Source organism: Bos javanicus, chromosome 11 (genome assembly GCF_032452875.1).
Source record: "Bos javanicus breed banteng chromosome 11, ARS-OSU_banteng_1.0, whole genome shotgun sequence".
In the NCBI taxonomy this organism is placed as follows: Eukaryota; Metazoa; Chordata; class Mammalia; order Artiodactyla; family Bovidae; genus Bos; species Bos javanicus.
In genome coordinates, this window is record NC_083878.1 from 74,390,892 (window position 1) to 74,415,088 (window position 24,197).

The following is a 24,197-nucleotide window of genomic DNA, read 5'->3' on the forward strand; positions in this document are numbered from 1 at the left end:
TTTGCTTATGCCATTCTATTTCCTCATCAGTATTTATTTCTCATTAGGATCATTCTGCTGAAACATTCATTAGCTCTTCACCACTGAGCTCATTGTCCAAAATGGTAGTCATCAGTCACTATCATAATGTGGAAAATTAAATTTAAAATTAAATGAAAAAATTCAGTTCCTTACTCATACTTGCCACATGTCAGGTACTCAATAGATGCATGTGGCTAGTGACTACAGTATTGGACAGTATAGCTCCATACGTACAATTTCTTTTTGCATTTCCAATCTTATTTTTCATTATTTCCTAAATATCTCTTCTATAGCTCTCTGAGTAGGAGTAGATAACCTTTTATACATTTATTTTTCTTCTTCAAGAATAAACATGAGTTAATACTATGTCCCATTCTTGTTTTCCACTCTCCATTGAAACTGTATGATGCTTTGCATATACAGTCATCTAGTACTGGCTAGTTGATCTTCAACTTGAATTTCATCTCAATAGGTTAATATTGATTTGTTAATACTGATCAACTACTACAATTTTTCTTTAAAGGACAGATTTTAAATCTTACCTATCTTCTCAAATGCTTATATTGTATTTTAATTTATGTTTTTGTCTGTGTAGAAATCCAGATTTACTTGTGTAATGAAAATTATTGGAGACAAATTTCTTGACTTATTGACACGCCCTGTAAAGTGAGAAAGAACTAGAATCTGGGAGAACATTAACATTAACATGGAAACATTAAGATACTCGGGCTTTCCAGGTGTGCCAGTGGTAAAAAAAAAAAAAACAACCCTGCCAATGCAGGAGATATAAGAGATGTTGGTTTGACCCCTGGGTCAGGAAGATTCCCTGGTGAAGGGCACGGCAACCCACTCCATTATTCTTGCCTGGAGAATCCCATGGACAGAGAAGCCTGGCAGACTGCAAAGAGTCACCAGGGTTGCAAAGAGTTGAACTTGACTGAATTGCCTGAAGCATGCATTAAGATCATTTATGTGGATTACAGAAACATCAAGAGTCCTTTGGTAATTATGCTGCCTTAAATTGGAAGACACTAAATTAATGAAAATTCCAAAATTGAGGAAACTCTACTAACTTAATACAGAAAACTATTACAAGTTTTTTTTTTCTTTTTACAGTTTAAGTTTTGAAGTTAAATGGTTTATTTTGGATAATAATGTACAGAATAAGACTCAGCAAAAGGAATGCAGCACAGATCAATGAAAGGAATAAAAGCCTAGGAATCAGATTTAGGTATGAACTCTGACTCTCCCATTTACAAGTTTAGGACTTAATAATACAAATTAACCTTTGCCCAGTATCACTAAAATGGAGCCAGTTTACTGTGAGATAATACCTAGCATGGAGCCTGGTACATAGCAGGTACTTAATGAATACTTCCTGAATAAATACCAAAGAAAAAACAAACAACAAATACGTAGCTTCCAAAGTACTTGTGTCCTGAGTCACACTCACATTTGGCCAATACCAAGATACCTCTTATACTAATAGCTTCAACTCTGTATAACAATCTAAAATTTTGAATTAAGATGTGAGTATTGGAGCCATAGGGCTTCTCTGGTGGCTCACACAGTAAAGAATATGCCTGCAATGCAGGAGAATTGGGTTTGATCCCTAGGTAGGGAAGATCCCCTGGAGAAGGAAGAGATTAAGAATAGGTGCCAACAGTACACTGAAGGACTATACAAAAAAGGTTTTAATGACCCAGATAACCACGATGGTGTGGTCACTCACCTAGAGCCAGACATCCTGGAGTGTGAAGTCAAGTGGGCCTTAGGAACCATTACCTCAAACAAAGCTAGTAGAGGTGATGGAATTCCAGCTGAGCTATTTCAAATCCTAAAAGCTGGTGCTATAAAAGTGTTGCACACAATATGTCAGTAAATTTGGAAAACTCAGCAGTGGCCACAGGACTGGAAAAGTTTAGTTTTCATTTCAATCCCAAAGAAGGGCAATACCAAAGAATGTTCAAACTACCACACAACTGCACTCATTTCACATGCCAGCGAAGTAATGCTCAAAATCCTTCAAGCTAGACTTCAAAAGTACATGAAACAAGAACTTCCAAAGGTACAAGCTGGATTTAAAAAAGGCAGAGGAACCAGAGATCAGATTGCTAACATTTATTGGATCATAGAGAAAGCAACGGAGTTCCAGAAGAACATCTATTTCTGCTTCATTAACAACGCCAAACCTCTGACTATGTGTATCACAACAAACTGTGGAAAATTCCTAAAGAGATGCGAATACCAGACCACCTTACCTGCCTCCTGAGACCTGTATGAAGGTCAAGAAGCAACAGTAACAACTGGACATGGAACAACAGACTGGTTCAAAATTGAGAAAGGAATTTTCAAGGCTGAATATTGTGACCCCGCATATTTAACTTACATGCAGAATACATCATGCAAAATGTTGGGATGGATGAATCACAAGCAGGAATCAAGACTGCCAGGAGAAATATCAACAACCTCAGATACACTACATATACCTCAGATGATACCACTCATTAGGTGGAAGAGGAGCTAAAGAGCCTCTTGATAAGAGTGAAAGAGGAGAATGAAAAAAACTGGCTTAAAACTCAACATTCAAAAGAGCATAAGATCACATCATCTCGTCTCATCACTTCATGGCAAACAGAAGGGGACAAAGTGGAAATAGTGACAGATTTTATTTTCCTGGGCTCCAAAATCACTGCAGATGGTGACTCCAGCCATGAAATTAAAAGAGGCTTGCTTCTTGGAAGGAAAGCCATGAGCAACCTAGATAGCATATTAAAAAGCAGAGACATCACTTTGCTGACAAAGGTCCATATAGTCAAAGCTACAGTTTTTCTAGTAGTCATGTACAGATGTGAGAGCTGAACCATAAAGAAGGCTGAGTGCTGAAGAATTGATGCTTTTGAATTGTGGTGCTGGAGAAGAGTCTTGGGAGTCCCTTGGACAGCAAGGAGATCAAACTAGTCAATCCTAAAGGAAATCAACCCTGAATATGTGCTGGAAGGACTAATGCTGAAGCTGAAGCTCCAATACTTTGGCCATCTGATGTGAAGAGCCAACTCACTGCAAAAGACTGTTTCTGGGAAAGACTGAGGGCAAGAGAAGGGACAACCGAGGATGAGATGGTTGGATGGCATATCGATAACAATGGACCTAAGTTTGAGCAAACTCCAGGAAAGAGTGAAGGACTTGGGAGTCCTGGCATTTTGTAGTCCATGGGGTCACAAAGAGTCAGACATGTCTTAGCAACTGAACAACAACGAGAGCCGTAATTCTTTACAGCACTGACTGGTTAAAGTATTGCTCTACATGCCAAATTTTCTCCATAAGTAAGACTGAGAAATGGACAAAACTATTTGGAATTTCATTTGATCACAGATTCTGATCTTGTTTTCTGATTTAGCTTTGTCAGGTTTTGATCCTTAACCCCTGAGTCTATTTCTAAAAGTTTTAGAATACTTAGTGAAGAGGCATGATACTAATGTGGTATTACTGACACCCCAGAAACTCTTCAAAGAACCTAGAAATCTGGTTTAACAACTGTCCCAAATGAATGTTATCAGGCACCTTAGGGAAACATTTAACCTAGACTTTTTTCTAAAAGAATGATTCTGTATTGAACTGAACTTAGGAAGCTTTTCCAAAGTATATAGCTACATGAACTTCCTCCCAGTTTAGGAAGTTCCTCAGGTGACCCTGATACCCATACAGCACCCCCTCACCTCCCAGTCTCAGTGGCGAACCACTCCTTTAATCTAGTTTATCCTGCAAGCTCCCACATACTGTTTCACTAAAATGTGTTTTCAACTTTTGATTCTGGAAAATAAAACGGTCAACACTCTTTAAAAGCAGTCTGTGAGCTGTCTCTGTCAAAAGCAGCTGAAAAACTAAACTAAGAACTTAAGTTTTTAATGCATATTAGGATTTTATACCAGCTGCTGCCTTTTAAAAGTAAGTTAAAGTCAGGAAAAAAGACAGATGGAGGACCAATTTTCTTGCCTAAATATCAGATATACAGATGACACCACCATTATGGCAGAAAGTGAAGAAGAACTAAAGAGCTTCTTGATGAAAGTGAAAGAGGAGAGTGAAAAAGTTGGCTTAAAGCTCAATGTTCAGAAAACTAAGATCAAAAAAAAAAAAGAAAAGAAAACTAAGATCATGGTATCTGGTCCCATCACTTCATGGGAAATAGATGGGGAAACAGTGGCTGACTTTATTTTTCGGGGCTCCAAAATCACTGCAGATGGTGACTGCAGCCATGAAATTAAAAGACGCTTACTCCTTGGAAGGAAAGTTATGATCAACCTAGATAGCATATTGAAAAGCAGAGACATTACTTTGCCAACAAAGGTTTGTCTGGTCAAGGCTATGGTTTTTCCTGTGGTCATGTATGGATGTGAGAGTTGGACTGTGAAGAAGGCTGAGCGCCCAAGAATTGGTGCTTTTGAACTGCGGTGTTGAAGAAGACTCTTTAGAGTCCCTTGGACTGCAAGGAGATCCAACCAGTGCATCCTAAAGGAAATCAGTCCTGGGTGTTCATTGGAAGGACTGGTGTTGAAGCTGAAACTCCAATATTTTGGCCACCTGATACAAAGAGCTGACTTATTTGAAAAGACTCTGATGTTGGGAAAGATTGAGGGCAGGAGGAAAAGGGGACGACAGAGGATGAGATAGTTAGATGGCATCACCGACTCAATGGACATGAGTTTGGGTGAACTCCGGGAGTTGGCGATGGACAGGGAGGCCTGGCGTGCTGCGACTCATGGGGTCGCAAAGAGTCAGACACAACTGAGTGACTGAACTGAACTGATAGAGGTTTTAGATTTTAAAAGTTTTACAGAAAATCAAGGATATAGTGGCATAATATTATGCTACTAAAGAACTATTACTGATAGTTCTTTACACTATCCCTAGTGGAAAGGCAGCAAGGCAGCAAGGAAAAATGCAAAAGCTATTTACATCTCTCTCCATTCTTAGCAGACCTGTAGTTCACCAACTTGATGTACTTAAGCATCACCTTCAGAGCTTGTTTAAAGTACATGGGCCCTCACCTGAAATTTTAATTCAGTAGGTCAACATCTTTAATAGGTGATTCCCATGTAACTGTTTCATGGACCACATTTTTCTTACCAGGTTAGATACTGCTGAATACAACATAGAAGAAAAAGATGCGTTCAATTTATAAATGCTATTTGGCAAGTTGTCCAGAATCACCATAACACTAGAGTCAGAGTCACGTGAATTCTGGGCAATTTAACTCTAAGAAAAAAGTTATTTCTATTGAGAAATTTTTTTTTCTTAAAAAAGTAAAAGAAAAGGACATTAAGACATGATTAATGGAGAAGAGGTGTTGAATTATATTTTTTTACATTTCTCTCTAAATTGCTTTACTTCATATGTTAATGATTAGTTACTTATTACATTTTAATCAATCTATTTTATAGAGAATTCCAATGGTTTAGAAACACTTGCTTTAAACCATGGCTCAATCACATCTATGGGAAGCCTAGGCATTTGGACAATGAGACAATAATCTAGACCTGCTTTGCCTTGGTCATAATGTATATAAATTATAGGCAAGTAAAACTAAAAGTCTTTTAAGTAAGCCTTGGAAGGTTTAACTTCAAGTTAAGGTAAAAATCAAACAGGAGAATCATATACCTCGGCACTTGAGGGAGTAAGTGTAGGCAGTGTTCTGAATCTCCTACTTACACAAAAGTCAAGTGCTATAGACAGAGGGAGTCACAAAGTTTGCAACCAGTGGATGGCAATAGTTGCTTTCTGTAATTGTTTCCAAACTTGACTGTACTTCAGGATTGCCTGAGGAACTTCTTGGTCATATCCATTGAAACACCATCTTTGGGGATGGTAAAAGTAAGAGGTCCATTGAAGAACCGTTAGTCTGTGCAAAGCTGTTCCAGAAGTAGACAGACTAGTGAGATTTATACAGATGGCTTTCTGAAAAGAAAAAAATCAAGCTGCTTCCTTCACATACCATTAGGAAGCACCTGACCTAAAACGTAATGAATGAAAAATCATTTGTAAACTGAAGAAACCTGATATAATGGGAAAATGTTAAAATTAAGAAAAGTGATGGAATAATGAAAAATATTTTTTAAATTGTTTTCAGGAGTAGCCATACAAAGAGTTTCTTCCCAGAGAAACTATTTACTTAGAGATTAGAGAATAAATTACAATGGGAAAGGTATATTAGGCTCCCATAATTTCATGACAATGTTTTAAAATATATCAAAACTCCTTATCTTTGAATCTTTATAAATTTTCTGGCCTTAACTCTCAGCTAATTTTCCTTATCTTTCCTAAAATACTGTTAAGTTCCTTAAGGGTGGGAATATGCTTGTTTCATATTTCCATAGTATTTACTATGACATAGCAATTGTTCAATTATTAATTAATAATTTTGTATGACATAATTTTAACTTGAAACTCCCATGTGAGTCAGGAGATACTGGTACTGTAATGGTCATGAAGTATAGATCTACATGCATGATATAGATCTGTACTATCTAAAAGCCCTTTGACATGCCTGTTCTGCTTGGAGTGATCTTCTAAAAGCTAGACAAAAATAGCACTTCCTCTCTAAAGCCATCCCTGATTCTCAAGTCAGAATTAATTTTTTTCTTCTTTGGTTTTATCTTTATTATTATGGCCCAGGCCACAGAGATCTTTAAAACAGTCATATATCCTCCCAATACAATAGATTTTGAGCTCCTAGAAGCCAAAACCCTGCTTTGTCATCCTTGAATCCCTGGCACCTTATATAGTGTTCTATGTATGTGAAGAACTTGATACATGTCTGCTGAATGAATGAATGAATGAATGAGTGACCACCACATGATACCCTGTTCTTTACAATGTGCATCCCAAAATTCAGTATCTACTCATGAATTACTTTGCTTACCCATTTCTTCCTTTCCTAAAACTGATTATTGCAAAAACTAATTTGTAATACTTGATAAGAAAATACTTATCACCCATAGATTGTATATATGTTATTCAATATTAACAAAGAGCAAAGTTAATGAAAATAGCTGAGAGAAAAAAAACCTTACCTTCTTGAAATAGTTGTCTGGCGTAAGATGGCTCTCTGCCTTGAGGTTGGAAAAAAGCATAAATGCACTTTCTCACTAAATCTTCCCAGCCAGTTCTGCCAGCAGCTCTCAGGGAACTAGTATCAATAGAGATGATTTTACCTATACAAAGAATGAAAGCTTACATGTATGATAGCCTCTGGATATGTCATTCACATTTTAAGACTAACATGCATCTAAAAATATTCTGCTGCCTCTCAAATGCTTAATGGACAAAAGCACTAAAAAGCACTATTAATTTTTCTTATATACAGTAACAGAGTATATCAGTGACATGAAAATACAAAATTGTTTTGGCCTTGGAGTGTGTTGTATCACATCGTAAAATTCAATACCAATCAAGTATTAAAGTCATATCATAAAGACCCAAAGCTGTGGATACTAATGTAGGTCAAACTTTTCTGGGTTGCTCTTTGGATCCTGCTATCCATATACTAATGACTTATTGTGGATGGAGAGGCAGAGATGAACTATATTATTTTGGTTTAAATTAATTTCCAGTAATTAAGTGAAGAGACTATGAGAAAGTAAGCCAGTCTTTCCTTTTCTACCTCCTTTTGAGCTGTAGACAACATTGCACTTAAGAGTAAACAAAGACTGAAGGCAAAAAAAATTAAATCAGAAAAAGATAAGTGAGAACATTAAGATCTGCTAGGCTATCTGCAAACAGAACATATGCTTTATAAAATTTAGTGGTGATTTGATACTGTTATCACATTTAAATAAGTTTCCTGAATGATTATGGAAGAATTCAGGCAAATTATTTCTTAATTGGGGGCCATTTAATCCAGTTGGTGATTTTTCAGATCAGTTTTATTTTCTATAAATCTTGTACTCATATAAGAAAATATATTCTTGCCTGGAGAATCCCAGGGACGGCGGAGCCTGGTGGGCTGCCATCTATGGAGTCGCACAGAGTCGGACACGACTGAAGCGACTTAGCTTAGCTTAGCTTAGCTTATACATATATGTGTATGTGTGTTAGATTATTAAGGTGAGACCTACAAAGCCTCATCCAATTTCAGAACTTGAATATTACCAAGATCATCAATACCATTCCGTTAAGTGTGTACTCTACACTTGTCACATCCCTCTGTCTTTATATTCTCCTGTCAATCTAGGCTGTTTCCAGTTTTTTGTCATTACAATCAATACTGCTATGAATATCTTTCACATTTTCCATAGTGCATGAGGTACATAAGTAGGAATAGAACTGTTGAGTCATAGGTTACATGAATGTTCAATTTTATATTAAACTGTCTCCCAGAAACTTTTATAAGAGTTAATCCAACATCCTCTCCATCGCTTGGTTTATGGTTATGGTCTAACTTTTGTATTTCCCTGATTAATAAGGTTGAATATTTTTCATGTTTATTCACCTCTCAAGTTTCCTCTTCTGTGAATGCCTGGTTTTCTTTTCTTCATCTTCCCTTTTTTCACACAATCAACTCAAATCTATTGTACTGTTTGTGCCTCTTTAATCCCTTCTTTACATATTTCTCTTGGTTTGTTTAGAAATAAACTCTTTATTAGACCTCTATAAAGCAGGGTATAGAATCTAATATACCCAAGTATGTCAGATCAGGTTGTCACCCAAGTCTTGGCAAAAATGTAGAAAGAAAATAAATCAAAATTTAAATGAGGGAATTCTTGTTGTTTTAGAACAGTTTGGGGACAGCCTGGTGAAGACTGTGATTGAAACTATAGATAATTTTGGACTTCCTAAGAGTTTCAGTCATTCAGTTTTTGTCTCATCACATCACGGACTAAGAATTAGTTATAGCAGAGAATCCACTGTTATATAATCTTCAAATGCAAAGGGAGGCCTGTATGTGTGCTTATGTGTTCAAGTTCAGTATTAGGCCACATGAGAGCAAGGAAGTCTGTAATTGTAGAACTGGAGGGTAGAAAGTAATTAAATTATCAATAATGGCAATGGAGAAGGCAATGGCACCCCACTCCAGTACTCTTGCCTGGAAAATCCCATGGACGGAAGACCTGGTAGGCTGCAGTCCATGGGGTTGTGAAGAGTCGGACACGACTGAGCGACTTCACTTTCACTTTTCACTTTCATGCATTGGAGGAGGAAATGGCAACCCATTCCAGTGTTCTTGCCTGGAGAATCCCAGGGACGGGGGAGCCTGGTGGGCTGCCGTCTATGGGGTCGTACAGAGTCGGACACGACTGAAGGGACTTAGCAACAGCAATGGCAACAAATGATAAGTAATGTAATGAGTATCTTAGGAGGGAATCATAAATAGGCTGACTTAGAATACTTCTGCTTGCTAGAGCAAAGTTTAACTAACAAACCAACCAAACCACTGTTCAACATTTAAGGGAGAAAACTTATTTTTTTTAAGGGACAAGAACCACTTCATGTAGAGTTGGAAGTACTGCTAAATTTTAAGGAATTAAATATCTAATACTTTTTATAACTAGTTTATGATTTTTTATCTAACTCAATCCCATGATATAATGCCAATTTTATATTTTAAGAATACTTCATATTATTTTGGCATCTTTATATTTTCTTTATACTTTATATTTTCTCTGGTATTTTTTGTGTGGTAACTGTGTACAGTACTGTAATGCCCTTTTAATAGTGCATTGATGGAAGAAAACACAATATAAAGAAAGAATCCTATTTTAGGGCCTAAAGATACCTGTTCTCAGTAATTAGTTGCCTGGTTTTGGAAAAGTCACCATTCCTTCATATGTAAAATGGACAGGCTGGATTCTGTAATCTCTGAGGTTCCCTCTAGATTTATAATTACTTCATGATTCAGAACTTTTTAATTTTTACAAATTTATTCTAAAATCAGGCATATTAAGATGCTGGGTCCTTGGTCAGAAACAAAAGTACTAGTTATATCATTGTTCCTATAGAAAAATACAGTCTTTTTTAAAACAATCTAATTTAGGATTCAGTTTATAGAAATACAATTGAAGAAAAGCTGAACTATATTGTTCCTAAATTATCCTCATAATTTTTAGGTCTCCCTTGTCTTCCACATTAATTCTGTGGACTAACCATCACCCCTTTCCAACAAGTTTTTATTCTATCTCCCAAGCCCTCTTTGGTTTTACTGACACAAAAGATCAGCTATATCTTTTTAACAGACCCTATTTTTCCTTCATGCAATAATATTTTTGGTTTTTCAATAAGGGTTTATTAAATTTTTCCAGTGTTGTTCACTGGTAGAAAGTAACACATACATGCTAGACTCAAAAAGGGAAAGGAAAGGTATGCAAATTGATCATTACTACACTTAAATGCTGTATATCTAAGCTCCCAGATATTCTCTTTGCTGTATTCTATTGTCTGTGCCAATGTATCCCCACCTACTACTCTTTAGTAAGAGCAGTTGGGAGTTTATCTTTAAAACCCAAGAATAAAGCATACAACATAGGAATATTAGATTTCTGGGGCTAAAACATTAATAAATATTGTAAGAGGATCTTATAAACAATGTTAAAGCAAAAATGTAAACGCTCACAAAGAATAAAATTTAGTAGAAATGATTTTTAAAATCTTGGTCTGCTATAAAAACCTATCTGTAGTATCTATCTTTTAAAACTAGAGTGGTGAGTGATACATATACAATTCTCATTGATGAAAACCTAATGTGACAAAGTGAAGATAGGATTAAACAATATAGGGGAATTCCCTGGTGGTCTGGTGGCTAAGGCTCCATGCTTCCACTGCAGGGGGTGCAGGCTTGATCATGGGTTGGGGAACTAAGATCCCGAGCATGCCACGAGGCACAGCCAAAGAAATGTTTTTTTAAAAAATAAAAAAAAAATTTTTTTAAATATTAAACAATATATGAGAAATTCTTTATATTAAACAACAGTAACAATTTGTTTTTGCTGAAAATCAAATCTGAAGTAGGTCTTTAAAAAGAAAGGCTTATTTTCAGGCACTTTGCGGCTGCCTCCTGTCCTCCTTTCAGTTCTAACAGACGTCTCTGTGTTAGAACTTCCTGCAGCTCTGTTTCCTCAATCAGGAGCACTCATTCTGCACCATGACCCTTCCTCAATTCACCCTTCCAACACTCTTACTTGGCACAGTTGGCATCCTTTGGGGGTTAATTGTGTGGTATCAGCTTGACAAGCTTTCTGTTAACCAGCTGATTTTTAAAAAGGACCTCCCTATTAGCTTCTCGTATACCGCTTACATCTTTTCCATCAAAAAAGTACAAATCTGTAATCGTATCATTGCTTTTTGCTCAACCATGTATACCCAGAGCAATCATACATATGACAGGCACTTTCAGGCATTCGATCAGTATGTGCTGAATCCATTTAAAGGAAAAGAATAAAGGAAAAAATAGTCAGATACATTTATGCACAATATTAAAAGCACCCTTTTGTATCTATTTATAAGCAAATATATTGACACTGCCAATTTCTTTTCATGAATTTGAAGAAATAATTTATAATCAATAGAGATATGTGAACAATTATAAAATAATTTCCTCTCCAGCACCCTCCCGTAACAATGATGACACTATCTAAAATGCACAATATCAAGACCACATCTGAAATGTTTTCTGTAGAGGACTAGTGAACAGCAGCGGAACAGCAGAGAAGAGAGGGACACAATTAGTTTTAAGGGGATAGTCACATTCATTAATGCTGAAAGAACATTCTGAACTTTGCAGCTAGTACCTGTAGTATCTTGCTTCGTCATAAAGGATTCTACACCCGTAATAGCTGGAGGCCGAGGTAATCGCCGTGCAATACAAATCAAACATGACTGGAAATCTGCCCAAAACAAGAAGGGGAAATTGAAGGAAAAGAGGACAGAAAGTGGTTCACATCTATTACCTGCCATTAACAGTTTTTGTAAAAACAATACATGTTGTAAGATCTGACACAATACTGGAGTGACTCTGATCTAACAGTATAATATCAGAATTAAAATTGCTAGCAGCTCCAGAAAGAGGTCTAGTTGGAATCAATTATCCCTTCCCACTGAATGTTCTTACATAAACTAGACGAGACGGAAGCATCTCAAGTACTTGGCAGATAATAATTTGAAGAAGTAGTTTTGGCTAGATTCAAGCAACACAGTGGTTTTTAAAATATAGGTTCATAATTTCCTATACTCATTAATGGCTACAAAGATTATTCCTATAACCATTGAGCAGATCACAAACTATCATATGAAAAAAAACAACATTTAACTGTTTCTGAACAGGCATTATTTTGTCCTTGCCAGAAGACTTTTATGTTTTTAGGACCTGTAATTTTTTTTGAATGTCCCATTTCCATCTTTGTGAGAGACTGCACACAGTATCACACAGCTAAACATGAATTTGAATCATATGACAGGCCTGCATATATATTCTGTAAAAAGTCCCCAGCTGACGTACCCTTTCCCTGGTAGGACCCACTACAGACAAGCCTTTTTGCATCTGACTGACTCCTCCACAGCTTCCTTCCCTGTTCCTTACTCCACCAATTTGTGGTGTTCTTAACTTAGTTCAGTTTAAGCGTGCATGGAAAACTCATCCACTGGAACGTATTTAACTAATACCATGTTCATACCCTATTCCTATTAGAGCTTCAGCTGTGTTTTCATCTGCTCATAAGCTTTCGCCTTATAAATTACCTTGTATGGCCTCAAAAGTGCTAACTCTATTCTCCAGTGTTCCATACACACTAAGCTTGAAACTTTCTGAAAATCAGAGCTGTTCAACAGCCTGCTGCATCTGGTGCATTTCCAACTGGCAGCAGTGAGTTACAGCTCTTATTTCTAGGCAGCAAGTTGGTTTGAATGTGACATTTTAGTGGGAATGTCAGCTACAACTGAGAATTTGGGGGTCTTTTAAAGGGGGGTAGTTCTAGATGTTAACAATTTTTTTCTTAAGTATTAAGAAATATATAGCAAATTGAAGAGCCACTAAGATATATAATATAGTCACCAAAAATATTATCTGAAGAAGGCAGTTTATAATCAATTTCCTCTCTGTTTCTAAAACCACAGGAAAAGCGATCGAACACCTTAAAACCACCCTCTGTTTTACCTTCTCCATCCTCCTGAATCGATTTCGGCTGTGACACAGTGAAACACTGCATCACTTCATACCGCTGGCAAGCTTCCTGGTTCTCGGGGCCAGGCTCATCTGGACGGTGAATTAGCATCCTGCAGTTAAAGGTATGGCTGTTTCGGCGTGTTGCTTCTTGAGGCCAAGGAACTCCATTCACTGTGAAAGAAAAATTGATTATACGCCTGTGAAGGAGATGAAAAGGTACAAACTCTGAAGATACAAATGACACACCTTTACTCATCTGCTTAATTAGACACTCAGATTAAAAGACAGACCCCTTCAGATCTAACACTATCCTGAGGCAAAAAGAGACTTACCTTCCTTTGCAAATTTAATCCTTTTACCAATTAGAGAAATGTAAAACTTGCAAGAAACTGTATAGGATTTCCACCCTCAAAGATAAGGCCTTACAAATACCCTAATTCGTTAACAGATAAAGACAAAATTAAAAATTAATAGCTTCTTGCTTTTTTGCTCAGAATTTTACAGCAGTTAGTTAATAAGCTTTTTCACTTGCTTCCTGCTATACTCTGGCATTGGAAAAAAAAAAAGATTGACAATCATAGGTCTGTTACTAAGCGAGAATTTTAACCTGGAAGGCATGTATGCTTCAGGGATGGCTTGAGAGTATGTTGTATGTTCCTCCTTCTGGTTGGAGGAATCAAAGTTTTTCAAATGAGCCTGTCACTCAAAAAAAATATTTAGACTAGACAGAGACCAACCTTGGTTTTTTAAAATCATTTTTTCTTGCTCTTTATTTTATTTGTACAATCTGCATACTACAACACCTTAAATATAGCAGATAATCATTTTACTTCATTAAAATGATTGTTAAAACAGAAATGTTACTGGATTCAGTGTAAGAAAACTGAATTCCATTGTAGAGCAGATATTTATACATGTCAAGTGAGAATCACTGTGTAGCGAGTCACTTCCCAGTTACAATATTATATTCAAGCCATGGTGACAGACAGGGTTTTTCAGGGTGTTCTCTCACCATTCCCAACAGTTTTCTTACCATAGCCTTGCTGTTGAATCTCCTTCTTTTTTACTATCTCATCACTCTGCAACAGTTAGAGGAAATCACGGAAACAAACCTATACTGGAGTAATGAGTCTTGGTTCTTCAAACTAGTTGTGAGGTTTGGGTTAATAACTTAATCTTTGCCTCATCTTTAAAATAAAGGAATCCACTATATTGTCTCTCAAGTCACTCACACTCCACATTAAGACCCCTTGATAACCCCTTGAAACTAGTGATTTTAATAGTAACAATCATTTCAGGCTCCCAGTAAACACATACTATCTTTTCAAAGAAGAAATAACACTTCCATTTCATCAAGTGAACAACACAGAAAATAAAGAGCTATGGATAACATTTTATTTTCATGTTTGATTTAGTTATACAGGATTTCTAGCCAAGACTCTCCTCCCAACTTCTGGAGTGCCTACAGGTTAAGGAGCAGGTACATGGCTTAGTGAACAGAACACAGGCTAGAAGTCTATCTATCCTCTCAGCTAGCCTCCTCTGGCACTGAACAGCCTATCCAACCATTGGATGGAGCTCCAACCATGCTTGGAACCCATGAGTTGAAACCACTTACATCAAAAAATGTTCATTTTAATAAGTATGTAATATGAACACTATTCTTTCCTCCCTCCTTCCTTCTTTTCTCTGAGCAAGGTGGTAGGATAAATTACATATATTTGTCTCTTCCTTAGACATAATTAAAATTCAAAACAAAAGGAATTCCAAGCAGAAGCTTCTTGTGGTAAGACGACTAACTGTTCTGCTTCCTAACTCTGTCACAGAATTATGGCAAAATCTAGAGGAAGAGGATAAAAGGAATGTTCTCTATCAGCTATTTGATGATGTTCCTCCTTCAGATTTAATCTCAGGCTGAAATTAAATTTTAAAATATTTAAAGTATGTATGACATAGAATAATACCATATATTATAAACATAATAATAATTATACTTTACTGAGGGGAAGCTATAGAGAGCTCATATTCTTTTAAAAAAACACATTCCTTTTACCTAGTGATTTTGGTAGCAGATTCTTCACAAATTCTGCATGATCACCCACATGCAGTATGCTGTAGACACTGGTATTCATTAATTCCTCCTGATTGTAACCCAAGTAGCTAGTCACATTTTCTGACACAAATACAATCCTCCCTTCACAGTTCACAACAAAGAAAAATCCATCCAAAGCCTGTAAAGAAAAAAAAAAAAAGGATTAAGAGGTTATGAGGTTAAAAGAGACAAGAAAAATACTCAAATATGTTTCTCTATTGAAAAACGGATTGGAAGTATGTGTCAAGTTTAAAAAAAGGGTACTGAATAGAAGATTTAATATTGCATGTTCTCTGTGGAGGGAACAGGATTTTAAAACAGACTGTACACTTATGTTTCATGTAGGCATGAATGAATATGTCAAACTTCTTCCTTAGAAAGAAATTTTATGGCAGTAATGTGAAGTAAGTGACTGACCCATTCAGTCATAAACATCTCTAAACTGTGGGTTAAGACCTGGTGTCTACCCTCAAGGAACCTGTGGTACAGTGGAGAGACATAAGCCTAATAAAATGCCAGTGAGAAATGCAGTATGAAAGACAAACACAGGCTATTCTGTGAGTATAAAGAAGGATGCTTATTTGGGGTCAAGGTGGGAGGCAGAGAAAGGCTCCTTACAGGCCCTGATCTGAGTTATAAAAGGCACAGCAGAGGAGGGGAAGAGGAATGAGGGAAGAACATTCTAGGCAGAGGAGAGAGCATGGAACATAATGGAACAGAAAAGCAGTTTGGAGCTGCTGGAGCACATGGCACAAGACAGGCAGTGAGTCTGGAGAGGTGGACAGGAGCCAAATCACAGAGGGCTTTCTATGCACAGAGATGGAGCCCAGGAGTTCCAAAAGAAGATGTACATGTCCCAAGGGGAACATAATATCCACAGAGGTGTGGCAAAAAAGTCAGAATCTCTATTTATAGTGAAATCTAAAACATAAGGAAGATATTAAGCTTTATTAACATATCATCACCCTGGTGCCTCACTCAGTCCATATCAGAATCTAAGAGAGGATCCAGAATGGAGAAGATGACAGTGGTACCTTATTTATAATCCTTCTGTTTATTGCAACATGTTGCAGTTTACTTGCTATAGAATGTACAAAAGCAACAAAAACAAGTCCTTTAAAAAGCAGAACATTATTACACAATTTTGTAACAAGACGTAACCACCCTTGGTATTACACATGATTTGCTGGTTTGATTTGTGCCAAAAGACTTAACAAAGCTAACAATGTTGATGAGCTACTCATTTTTCTTTTTTTAAAAAAGGTAAGTGTCCCAAGTTTGCTGACCTTTTCTATGATGATGTGTGGTAATGATAATACCCTACCCAGCAGGCATTTTCCAAATAATATACACACTTAATTTTGTTCCTTCAGGGTAAAGATGAAATTTTAACAATGAAAATAAACTGCTTTCAAAAAGACACATTATAGAGACAGTATGTGAAAACGAATGTTTTGAAATGTTACCACAGTTATCATTTTGTTGCTGAAAATAATGTAAATCACTTATAAAAATTATCTTCTCAGTTTAAACATTTAGAAACAAAACCTTTTCACCGCTCAAGTCTTCCAGGTTTGGTGGGCTTTAAAAACCCATTTCTTAAAAAAGGAAAAGGCAACACCTTCTGATTAATTTGGAGAATCACTATTTGAGATTTTTTAAAAAAATGGAATTTAGGGAATTCCTTGGCGGTCCAGTGGTTAAGACTCAGCACTTTCACTGCTGGGGCCTGGGTTCAAGCCTCGATGAAGATGCCTCAAGCTGCAGAGTGTGGCCAAAAAAAAAAAAAAAAATGAAATTTGAAGAAAAACTTACATAATTGGTAGGTAGGATTTCAAAATGAGTAACGTGACTCAGAGACTCATCCAATGATACATTTTTCCATTTATATCTATCTCATTTTTATGAGGTGTCTTGAATTTTCAGGTGATTTTTTAAGCCAAATATTCAAATAAACTGAACTTCAAACTACATCTTAAAATCACTGCATTCCAAAGCATTCAATCAAGACTTTAAAAAATAATGAAGCACAGCATTGTTCTCATGAAAAATACTGCTAATATCTTCTTTAACAAGAACAAAAAGAAATAAAACTATTTTTACTCCACCTGACTGTTGTGACTATTTTTCACTTAGTTCATAAGGTGAAGAGGAAAGGGATATGATTAATAATCTAAAAACCTCAACACTAGACAAACCTTTCACTAATCTATTTTGGATTTAGATGAGCACAAGAAGGCACTCTCATATCCAATTGTTTTCTTAAAGTCAGAGTAGCTATAGATTAGATCAGAGTAGATCATAACAGGTGATCAATATATGTATTTTTTCTTAAAGTTTATGTGAAAATAGGGATAACTGAAATACAAACATATCATTTTCTTAGAAGATCTAAAAGATTTTTTAAAATGTTCATAGCCATTAATTGAATCAGTGTAAATATAATTTAACTTTTTTTTTTTCTTTTTGGCCTCTTAAAAAAGTTTAATAAAAAACAGTTTGGGCTTCGCAGAAGGCACAGTGATAAAGAACCTGCCTGCCAATGCAGGCAGTGCAGAAGACGCAGGTTCGATACTTGGGTCAAAAGGATTGAAGAAAGATCCCCTGGAGGAGGAAATGCCAACCCACTCCAGAATTCTTGCCTGAAAATTTCCATGGAGAGAGGAGCCTGGAGGCCTATGGTCCAAGGGGTCACAGAGAATCGGACACAACTGAGCACACATGCATGTACAGATACAACAAAGTATCTCAGAGCAAGAAACAGGACTGAGATACAAAGCAGGCAAGTAAAAAACCCTGGCTGTTTCATGGCGATCATTTCCAAGGGACACACTACCCAGCTTCCAAATCACCATTTCTTATTTTTCTATCTAGCTTTCAGGGTGTCCTTCTAGGACACTGCCTCCCTAGCGACCCTGTCTAACTTCAGTCAGTCAGCTTCTCCCTTGCTTTTTTCACTCTCCATATTTGTCTCTAGGTCCGGAAGTTATTACCCTTTGTCTGCAGCGGGGCTGGGAGAGACTGAGACCCACTCTTGGGGTCATCTCTGCCCACTCTGAAGACTGGCCAGTCGGGGGCACAGGGGTGGTGTGCAGACTAACCTTAAGCACTAGCAAGGTCCAGAGAGATTCACCTGGACTACACAGTGCAATTATTTTTAAGGCATTTGTGAAACCCTAAGGACTTAAAAGTTCTCCTTCCTTGCAATAGGTCTGTAGTCCCTGCAGGCTCCTATTTTCACACTTTCTGGGACTTCTCCAGGCTCTCCCATTGACTGCACCTGAACTCACTGCCAAGCTGGGAAGTTATTCTAGTAGCTGGCCTCTGGAATATGCAGTTGGTCAGCCTTACAGGGAATACAGAACTTTCACCAGGTCCCTGCTTGGCCTCGGTTACATGGACTCATTGTTTCCTCTAAGACGTCTGGGGCATCATGTTTCTTTTGAGCTTCCCCAGAAAAGACTGGCTTGGAAAACAGGTTGACAAAGGCTACCCCATGGCTGCAGAGATGTCCTGCTGACCTTCTCCTGAGATGCAGACAGACTATCCTGGGCTGGATATGTGTTTTTTGTTTGTTTGTTTGTTTGTTTTCTAAATTAAAATAAAATATATACTTGAAATTTTAAAAAATATGACAATTAAGTAGATAGTATAAGATCTGCCAAAATCCTATTCCCAAGAGATTGGTAACATTTCAAGGAATCCTTTGAAACTATTCCTATGAATATATAAACATTTTTAATTTCTAAAAGTGTATCTAATTAATATAACCTGCTAATATTTGTTCTTATTCTACAAGTTTCCTTCATGTGTTGTGCATATAATTAATTTCCAAGTATGCTGCTGGGAAGGCATCTTCCTATTTCTCCAAGTTCTCACAGCTGGGCTGACACTGAGCTACACACAGGGGATGATAACAAATGCCACTCCATTCAGTATGGCATCATCAGCTGGAAAAGTTTTTCTCTCTTCCCAGGATATCAGCCTTTGAAGAGGACCACCCTGGGTCTCAACGCAGGTTTGCACTGGCCAGGGCTTCTCACAGAGCCCTTGCTTTAAATGATTACACAAGCTTCCCTGAGTATCACTAAGTGTCAGTCACTGGACAAAGTTCTGGGAATAAAACACACATTCTCAACAATTTTATAGTCTCTGAGGGAAAAAGACAAGTACACATAGTCACAGTGTAGTACAATAGAGGCGTTCAAAAAGGTTACGCACAGATCCCAATTGGGCAAAGGAATGGCTGTTGTGGGTAAAGTTTCCTGGGAGGAGGCTCAATGACACCTGAGCCGAGGCCTAAAGGACACAGAGCAATAACTCGGGGGGACAAGGGGTGGAAAGAACATTCAAACAGAGGAAACAGCTCAGAGGTTAAAAAAAAAAAAAAATCACCTTGTACACACTTGTCATATCTGTGTTATACTTAATAATAAAAAGTTATTTTTTTTAAAGCTTCAAAGTAAAGCACCATTACCTCCCTCCTCCCCCCAAAAAAGCCATGGGGATTATTTTGAAAGTAGTGTTTTTAAGCAGGAGAGTGACATGATCTGCTTTAACAAAGATCCTTCTGGCAGTGGGTGTGGCATGTAGACTGGAAGTAGGCAGACAAACTGCAATGCTATTGTGATACTCCAGGTCAAATGCGAGCCTGGATCAAGGCAATGGCAGTGGAAGTGACAGAAGAGAAATCTACAAATGCAGAACAAACAGCATCTGGGGACCTCTAGCAGCTGTGGAAACAAGCACAAGGGGTGATCCTTCATTAATGACTTCAGGGATCCGGTAGATAGGTGCCTTTCCTAGACAAAGGGGACTCAAGGGGGGAAAAACCAAGTTTTAAATTTTTTGACTTTTTAAAAAAATTAGGCAATGAGGGGATCAATTATAAATTTAGCTTTAGGAATGTTATATTTTGAAATGACTGAGGAACTTTCTGATGGAGAAATATCCTGAAATAGGCTGAAAAGGCAATAGGATATAATGAAAGAGAAGCTGTGAAGAGAGATCTGGGCTAAAGATATACCTGTGTGACTTACAGGTACATATCGTATCATTTGGTTTTTGCTTATTTGTTTTTAACTATAATTACCTTTTCCTCTTTCAGAGAATGTCTGATTTCCTTTGAGGAGTTACTTCTTCCCCATTTAATAAAGTCTCATGGCATTCTTACTCAGGCCATTGGGAAACTTCCTCCCTAAATGTGAACCTTGAGAAGAATTATAATCAGAATGTGCATGGCTAGAACACATTCATTCTGGCAGCAGGGCACTGTCCAGAAGGGTCTTTCAAAGAGACCATTTGTATAGTTCCTGCTTTCTAGCCTCCTTAAGATGCCTTGATGATTTAGTTTCTAGGTTGTGTCCAAGTCTTTTTTGAACCCATTAGACTGTAGTTCACCAGGCTCCTCTGACCATGGGGTTTTCCAGGCAAGAATATTGGAGTGGGATGTCATTTCCTCCTGCAGGGCAATCTTCCCAACCCAGGGATTGAACCCAGGTCTCTTGCATGGCATGTGGAATCTTTACCAACTAAGCTACCAAGGAAGACCAAGATGCCTTAGTTTCACCTTATTTCTAAGCATGGTTCTGTGTATCAAAATAGCATCCCAATGAATTCACATTTGGTTAAGTGAAAGTGAAAGTCGCTTAGTCGTGTTGGACTCTTTGCAACCCCATGGACTATGCAGTCCATGGAATTCTCCAGGCCAGAATACTGGAGTGCGTAGCCTTTCCCTTCTCAAGGGGATATTCCCAACCCAGGGATCAAACCTAGGTCTCCCACATTGCAGGCAGATTCTTTACCAGCTGAGCTATAAGGAAAGCCCACATCTGCTTAACTTAGTCAGAATTGGTGTCTGCTGTTTCAAATCAGAAAGCCCTCATTGGTATTTTAACAGACATACACACATATGAAAACATCATATAGACAAAGATACAGATATTGATAAAACAGTCCAGGAAATGTGTACAGAATAAAAAACAAAAGGAAAAGAGCCAAAAGAACTTGGGGGAAGCTAACACTGAAGAGGCAGATAAAGAAAGAGAGTCAAAGCTATGGTTTTTCCAGTAGTCATGTATGGATGTGCGAGTTGGACCATAAAGAAAACTGAGTTTTTGAACAATGGTGCTGGAGTAGACTCTTGAGTCCCTTGGACTGCAAGGAGATCAAACCAGTCAATCCTAAAGGAAATCAGTCCTGAGTATTCATTGGAAGGACTGATGCTGAAGCTAAAGCTCCAATACTTTGGCTACCTGATGTGACAAACTGATTCATAAAAAAAGACCCTGATGCTGGGAAAGATTGAAGGCAGGAGAACAAGGGGACAACAGAGGATGAGATGGTTGGATGGCATCACCAACTCAATGGACATGAGTTTGAGCAAGCTCTGGCAGTTGGTAATGGATAGGGAAGCCTGGCGTGCTGCAGTCCATGGGGTCTCAAAGAGTCAGACATGACAGAGTGACTGAACTGAACTGAACTACAAGAAAAAGAAACCTGGGAAAATAAGGCTAACGAGCAGCCAGAGAGAAGAAGAGATAGTTTTATAAAAGAGGATTATGAAGAAGTTTTACAAAAGAGGGAATGCTGAGAATATTCTCAAATTAGTGGTGTTGGTAGAGGGAATTGTATTTACTTCAAGAACAGAAGATTAGTTTGGGTAATAGGAAAAAGTGTATAAAGAAGTTAGAAAATCAAGAGACCTATACAAGTCTGAGTGTTAGCAAGACTTAACCAGAAAGAAGGACCTTGAGGTGGGATAGGAAAGAAGAATTTATTTTAGATATATATAAAAATACATGCATGATTTAAATACACATATTTATAGCTATGTACATGTATGTATATAATAAATATAGATATATAAAAAATAAAATTAGGCCGAGAGATAGAAAAGCCTAATTTGTGGGGAATACATGTATATATACACACATATATATGTTTTTAAACATTCATGCATGGCAGGGAGCACTTAAGGTGACGAACCTGCTTGGAAACAAAACATCCGTGTTGAGAACAGAGGGAATAAAGATTAGATAGGAAAAAACAGGTGAATATTACACAGTAGCTACAAAGTAATTCAAGATTAAAAGTTCTTCATTTTAAAAAGTGTGACAGAGAGTTGTTAAAATAGTAAGTTCCCTTACAATGGTCACATAAATAGTTAAAAAATTCTTAGTCAGAAAACACCTACTGTAACAAGGTGAGGCATCCCTTATTCAGAAGTAAAATCCTACAGCAGAACTGGATTTCTCTGGTGGCTCAGGCGGTAAAGAATCTGCCTGCAATCTGGAAGACCTGAGTTCCATCCCTGGATTGGGAAGATCCCCTGGAGGAGACCATGGCAACCCACTCCAGTATTCTTGCCTGGAGAATCCCCATGGACAGAGAAGCTGGCGGGCAACAGTCCATGGAGTTGCAAAGAGTCAGACACAACTGGGCAACTAAGCACACAGCACAGTAGAATTAGCACTAGCTAGCTAAATAATTCCAAAAATTTTATTTTCCCAATTAGTCCTAACTGCCATAAAGAAACAGCAAAGCCAGTCAGTTTTCTTTAGTTTACATGTGACCATTAGAATGCCTTTATGAAAATTTCTCATGTCTGTTTCTCACATTTGATTCTGAAATAATAACAACTGTCAAAATAGTTTCTGAGATTAAAATAATCATTAAAAGTTATTTAAAATTTTACTTTATGATTTATTAATTGGATGTAAAATGTAAGGAAGATAAAGAAAAAAATCAGATTGGCTAGAACAAAGATTCTGATCACTTTCTGAGTCAATGAGAACACCTACCTCTAAAAGAAGAGGCCCCAGGGATTCCTTTTCTATCACTCCTTGACTGCTTGATGAGATGTCTGACTTCTGTACTTCATCATCAGTTGTTGATTTCTCTGTAACAAAGAAACAAAAAGTCACACATCTGAAAGGAGCTCATTTCTACAACATCAAGTTTATGAAGAGAAAATGCACCTGGTTTCAGATTCAAATAACATCTACTCATTATCTAGGCACTTTCACGTTTAATCTTAATTATACTCATTTTATAGATGATAAAATGGAGGTTCACAAAGGTGACGTAATCTTACAACTAATAAGTGGCAACAGGAAAATTTGAATTTTCTGACCTATCAAGTACAGTGTCCAACAAATAGAAAAAATGGTATAAATATATAACCTTTTTTAAAAAAGTCTACACCAAAAGTTTTTTAAAAATGGGCAAATTGTAAAAGAATAATTATTCCTATATTTTTCTTTTTCCTTTTCTGAGCTGATCAATTGCCACTGAAGAGAGAGTGAAGATACGACTCTGTGAGCCTGCATGAACTTTCACCTTCATGTCATGATGATCAGATTGATAAAACAACAGCTGCTAAATAATTTGGAATTCTTTTGTGTGGAGATGTTGAAAAGTCCAACCATTGTCTTAAAGTAGCAACAATACTTATATAAAAGTTTCCAATCGGTCAGACTGGTTAGCTCACCAAAAAAAACAAATATGGTATTACTGAATACAGAGATTCATTTTTTCACTTTAAAATATGAAATATTTCAAATACTACAAAAATTACATAAAGTGACACAGCTACATTCACACAGCCGTCATTCATTTTTCACAGATGTAAACATTATTTGCTTCAGGTCTTTCTTTTTTAAATAAATAAAATGCTACAAACAGAACTACAGCTCCACCACCATTCCACCTCTGTCCCTTTCCAGAAGTAACCTGTTCTGAAGGCAGTTCTAAGCATGTTTTCAGACTTCAACTATATATGTATGATCTTACAAATACAGTACTGTTTTGTGTCTAATGTTTATATAAAAACATACAGACTTTTTCAACTTATTTTTCCACTCAATATTATGTTTGAGATTAACTATACTGATACTTATAAATTTGATATATTCATTTGAACTGCTGCAT

The 24,197-nt window shown here is 37.1% G+C and overlaps 1 protein-coding gene across 9 annotated transcripts in view; it reads right to left on the reverse strand.

The window, feature by feature from the left end:
• NCOA1 (nuclear receptor coactivator 1) overlaps positions 1-24,197 on the reverse strand; it is a 218,218-nt gene that overhangs the window by 59,461 nt on the left and 134,560 nt on the right. For all 9 annotated transcript variants that reach the window (XM_061433132.1, XM_061433136.1, XM_061433137.1 and 6 more), the window contains 5 exons: positions 23,069-23,166; positions 15,228-15,405; positions 13,166-13,345; positions 11,805-11,900; positions 7,095-7,235 (listed from right to left, as the gene is read on the reverse strand). In XM_061433132.1, the coding sequence (XP_061289116.1) occupies positions 7,095-7,235; positions 11,805-11,900; positions 13,166-13,345; positions 15,228-15,405; positions 23,069-23,166 (693 nt within the window). The remainder of the gene's footprint in view (positions 1-7,094; positions 7,236-11,804; positions 11,901-13,165; positions 13,346-15,227; positions 15,406-23,068; positions 23,167-24,197) is intronic.